The 5,634-nt window shown below is 41.2% G+C and overlaps 1 protein-coding gene across 1 annotated transcript in view; it reads right to left on the bottom strand.

Moving 5' to 3' along the window:
* tpo (thyroid peroxidase) overlaps positions 1 to 3,029 on the bottom strand; it is a 15,239-nt gene extending 12,210 nt beyond the window's left edge. The window contains exons 1-3 of the mRNA XM_056590581.1: positions 2,926 to 3,029; positions 2,705 to 2,834; positions 870 to 1,067 (exon numbers count right to left, since the gene is read on the bottom strand). Of these exons, the coding sequence (XP_056446556.1) occupies positions 870 to 1,067; positions 2,705 to 2,834; positions 2,926 to 3,029 (432 nt within the window). The remainder of the gene's footprint in view (positions 1 to 869; positions 1,068 to 2,704; positions 2,835 to 2,925) is intronic.
* Positions 3,030 to 5,634: the final 2,605 nt, after the last annotated feature.

Genomic DNA, 5,634 nt, shown 5'->3' with positions numbered 1-5,634 from the left:
GGGGGGCGGGTTGCGAAGTGCACGCCCTAGTTATGGATTGGTCAAAAACAACAATCCCATTGATCAAATTTTTGCAACAGACCCCCTGGAAAAACTGAAACTAACCACGTCCCCCCCCCCCCCCCCCCCCCCTCACGCAGCGGCTTGCTTGCAAGATTTTGGCCTGAAGTTCTCGTCTCGTTTCGGAAATTGTTTGCATTAAAAATGCATTGGTGGCAATCTTAGTTGAAGGCTTGACATCCTAATGAATATTCAAAATGAATAATAAATAAATGTAACATACCTGATGTAGAGCTCCAATTATCTTGCGGGTCTCTTGGTACACAGTCTCTTTGCTCCAATGACTATTTAATACTTTCAAGGCACCTGCCAACCGATTGTGTTCCCTCAGCCACAGGGTATGCAGGGCGATCAGGGAAAGACCCTCATTGACTCGACTGTCCCCAGCAGCAAAACACTCTACTCTTGGGTCCTCTTGAGGTGCCCTAGGATTCTGGAAGCAAGCAGATGGGCTGGCTTCCACAGATGGCAGGTATGGTCTGCCTTCTCCATCTTTGAATATCTTATTGATAGCTAACCTGCCAGTCGGGCTAGTGTTATTGCGTATAAGGCTCTGTAATTCTAGCGTGTGACCGTACACAACAGAGGCGTCAATAAATGATGTTATTGTATTAATTTGCTGACGCTGTAAAGGAAAATTGTTTGCCAATTGAAGATTGTCAATGCAGGCTGGTGAGGATCGAAAAAAAGGCATACAGCCTTTGGCAGCTGACTGCAGATCATGTGACTGTAGAAAAAGAAAGACTTGTTAAATTGTTTTATTGATTTCCCTATGAATATAGTTATAATGGATTGCACTCATAATTTACCTGAATTGGAAAGCATGGGTGGATATTTTGGCATGTGTCAAGACAATCCACCCCTATATCAGTGGCATCTCGAGTGCTCTGAGGGGTGAAGGTTATGTCGTGGTCTATGAACTGTCCCCATTCAATCATCAATTGAGAATACAAATTCTCTTTCCGTTTGAAAGAGGATTTCATTATTTTCTTGCTGACTGCTTCTACCTGTTAACATGGGATGGTGATTAAATCAATGTTTCTTTATGATAATTGTTTTGGGGCAATTTATCCCAACACTATCGAGGGGTAACCAATCAATTTATTGTTCACACAATGTTTAAACAATGCTTTGTATTCACAATCAGCCATAATAATTCTATAGCAGTATTTCACGGTATTCAAATTGTTGAATTGCAAGTGTGTTTTTATTGAGTGCTTAAAACAATGTCATAGGTTAGCTTCCCTTGACTCAGATCTGTGTGTTTGCGTCTTTGGGTCCTATCTTGCACCCAGCGCCATTGACTTTCTACATCGACGCATGTATCGTTGCTAGTATGCTCCCACGGCTGATTGTTGCCGCAGCAAACTCGCGCCACTACACTTGCACCCTGAGAGGCGTGTCGACGAAAAGCAGAGGGGTGTTCCGCTGCAAATGATAAATGTTGCTATTTTACAGATCGAAAAAGCATATGCGCCACTGACCAAATAATTCCTGGTCTAAATGCACTAGCGGATAGGGCAGTTGCTAATTTGACATACAATGGCAGGTTGGAACTGCAGCATAAGCTTAAACACCAGTAGGCCATAAACAGCACAAACATGCAAACAATTAGCCTAATAGGGGCTACATGAATGAACTCTGTAGTAGGCTATGCCATGCCTTAAAACAATAATAATAACAATAATAAACTCGAGCAAAGTAAGCTATATTCCTGCTTCCAAAACAAATCTCGTTTTAGGGTAAATTATAACGTTTATTCAATTATTTTGGAAAGAACAGCTGATACAGCCGTTAGAAGTTGTACTTTAAAACAATGCATCTGCAAACACCTTACAGCAAACCCATATTTTCTTGACAGACATCATGTACAAGTACATTTAGGATTGATGACTTTTGATCGTGAGGAAACATAGTTTTACAGCAAGTGAGTGTTTAAAATAATTAATGAATGCGGGTGATGCTTGGCACGTGCTTGTGTACACCCATCTGTTAACTTGACCTCGCCGTTATGTTATCAACCCACGCAAACTAAACACGTAATGCATAATACAGTCCATGGCAATGTATATTAACGGGGGGGGGACATGCATATTACAAACACAAGTCGATAACGATAATGTATGCAAAGAAAGTGTTCGTTAATGTATTGCCACGTTCATTAAATAGACCCACAGTTGCGGCCACAGGACCGCATATCATATATGTGTTAAGTTCTCTTTACCGAGATTTACATGACGACTAAGTGTTTCTGAAGTTGTCGAAGAAGCGCTATTCCATGTGTGAATTAGGCCTATTATTTGGCCATAGATTGAGCCACTGGAAGTTTGAAATTCATGTGGTCATGCATCCGTCTCAGCGGAGACTGCAAACAGGCTGTCAAAATATCAACTCGTCAAGTTCAAATCCGGTGGCTCTTAAAGGGGATGGGAGATGAAGCTCTGATTGGTTTGTTGCACGTTACGCCCAAAAGACACCTACGGATTTCAGACCAACCCATTTTAGATTTGCATCGGGCGCAAGAGACATTTATCCGCCGGTATCTTAGCAACAGCGCCAGAGATCCGCCCAAAAAGCTACGTGCGTTTTGCTTCTAACTTGCGTTTCAGACCGTTAAAATAGGGCCCTTCATCTGAATGATTACCAGGGGAAGTGTAAATCCATTATGAAGCCGTCCATGGTTCCAACCCTTAGGCTGCTTCTCTCCATCTTCATATTGCGCTGGAAGCCATCGGACCAAGGCAGTGTTAGCTGCACCCCATGTAGGATTGTGTCTGAAAGAATTGTGTACCACTGAATATGGCGGAATCTATTTACATTGACATGTCTTAAATATGGCATTGGCACAGAAAGTGAGATATCCACCTGTTATTGCAGAGACCAGAAATGGTTCGGTAGTTGTCCAAAGGACTTTGCCAAAGACAAATGGCTGCATGTGCGGGTGAAGGGCAACCAGATAAGTCTGCCATGAACTCCAGATCCTCCAATAGAATATGCTCTTGAAATATAAGGTAAACAACCTTACTTGATTTTCATCTTAATTATGCGGTATTTAAAATGATTTGCCCTATTATTTGCCTTGCCTTTTACTTAACTTAACTTTACTTGTAAAAAAAAAACAATTCAATCATGCAAGTATTGCACAATGGACGTTTCTGTACCTGAAGCAACCATATCCCTTTTATTTCTCCATTTTGCTTCATCTTTTAATATTTGCAAGTTATTTTCAAAGACCTCAGCAGCTTGAGAAACCATCAAGGACCCAGGCTCAACTTGGCGGAAGAATGAAAACGTCAGGGACGAGGTCTTGCCACTTTAAAAGATGAGCAGATGTCAGTGAGATACTAATTATTGTTCTGTTTTTCATAATAAGTAAAATTAGTAAAAATGTGTTACCGTTTGGTGTGAAACATAGCATTGTCAATCATTTGACGGTTTTCTTGATGTGAGGAGTTGAATATTTCCTGGATGATAGATTTAACTGAAAAAGATACATATGTTTATACTGTAGGCATGAACAAATGTCTAAAGGAGAGCCAAACCCTGTCTTTAATTATTGGGCAGAATGCTAAACATTCAGTAGTTAAAAGGGTAACATGCATAGGCATGTTTGACCTGAGAGGGATTAGAGGTGTTGGGTTTGGCTGTCCCTTTAGGCAACAATATTGAACACAGGTGAGGTAGATTTTTACTGGTAAAATAAGTCACAGTCTGAACTGAACCCTAGTGCCTAGTGTATTTTATGCATTGATTGCTGTTATCCTCTCTTGGATAGCTAACAAGAATCTATCAAACATTATTTTCTCTAATCTACCACCACTTACCTTAAGAAACACCTGTGTATCTCAATGTATCAATGAGACAAACCAGATGTTTAATTGTATTATAAAATTAAATCATTCTGCTCTTAGCCTTCTGTGTGCACTCAAATCTGAAATTTGGATCACGCCTGCCCATTGCTTTTGTGGCCTACAGGCAAACTGGAGCCATATGCAGACACCAAGTAAGTGTAAGATTATTATGCATGATGCAGCCCTACTGTAAACATGACGAGACCTGTTGACTAGTTTAGAAGAAAAAAAACTGGATCAGGCCCATTGAGTGGTTTGCCCAGGGAAAATCCTGCTCTTTTGTTATTTTTGGCCAGGTCTCTCTATAGCTATTGTATCACCAGTGAATATCTTGCTGCAGAAAAGACAGGGAAATTACATGCATGGAAACAGATTCTTTTTTTGTGAAATCAAAAGCAGGAGGACTTGCTAATGTTGTAAATAAATGAACCCAGTCATTGTTAAGTAATTGAAAATGTTCCTTATAAATATCTATAAATAATCTTTATATGCATTTTTTTAAACACTTTAAAAAATGGAGGATCAAGGAACAGTACCTCCAAAAAGTAATTGCACAGTTTGTAGCGCTCTTCATAGCCTGTGGCTGAAAACACTTTTGCATTTGGCATCTCAAAAGCAGCTATTCTTCACAGCATCTATAGAAGATGTGGTATCTTCTCTTATTATGGTTTGAATTAGATATTGCGGATCACTGCAAATTACGATTCTATTTTGCCTGACACGGCTGGACTGTCTTTCAGTGCTACAGATATTTTTATGGTGTGTGAATATCGAGCGCGAGTATGCACTCTATGTGTCCACACATAGCTTAAGGCAAGCACTTACATTTGCCTATGCTGACTGAGCCCGGGATGCACGACTGAGCATGTAAGGAGAGTGCAATTGTGCAATTACGTGGATGACTGATGACTGCAGTTTGTCCCCATTATTTTGTCACGTGATGGGACAAAAAATTGGCCACAGATGACGCCAGGACTTTGGACCCAGAGATGACACACATCGAAACCCAGACTATACTGTCCTTCTGGAGATGGAGGGGCCCTCTGAGCGGCGGCCCCAAGCCAGGAATGACCAATTCTCCAAGTGGCGCAGGGGGTACCTGGACCTGAAAAGTACCTGGACCTCAAAGCTTAAAAGAACAAGGAGCTAGTCACTGACTTCGGCACTGAGAAGCCAACAATTGGAAGTCAATTGCCAGAACTTTGAGAATGTGGAGGAATTTACATACCTTGTAACCCAACACTAACCTCAAACACACTTTCAAACCAGTGAAACTTTATTCTGAAATCGTCACCTTGTGACGCAAATAAGCACATAAGCTGCAATATCTGCACATAGCCACAAGGGGACCAGGACCAACATATAACCTGTACTAACTGCAAATAGCCACAAGATGGCAGCACCATCACACATATGAGGAAGCCGGAGGCAGGCTCTCCAAACCTTAGCCAATCAGAGCATGTACTACGTCATATAGGCCACGCCTACTCCATATTTAAACAGCTGCACACCCCAAGGGGGGGCAGAAAAACTGGGTCGCTAATTTACATAGATGATCAGCTGCGTGTCTCTTCGGCGTGTATATACAATTCCACTCCTATTGCTCTATAGTTACCATACCGAAACTTTACAAAATAAAGTGAGTTAAAAGTGATCCTGATTCGAGTACCTTTTCTTAAAGAACACGACAACCACTTCTTGAGAAAACTCTAAGGTCCCCAAA

Source organism: Gadus chalcogrammus, chromosome 5 (genome assembly GCF_026213295.1).
Source record: "Gadus chalcogrammus isolate NIFS_2021 chromosome 5, NIFS_Gcha_1.0, whole genome shotgun sequence".
In the NCBI taxonomy this organism is placed as follows: Eukaryota; Metazoa; Chordata; class Actinopteri; order Gadiformes; family Gadidae; genus Gadus; species Gadus chalcogrammus.
Note: the sequence above shows the minus strand (reverse complement) of the source record. Positions and strands in the feature narration are given on the sequence as shown.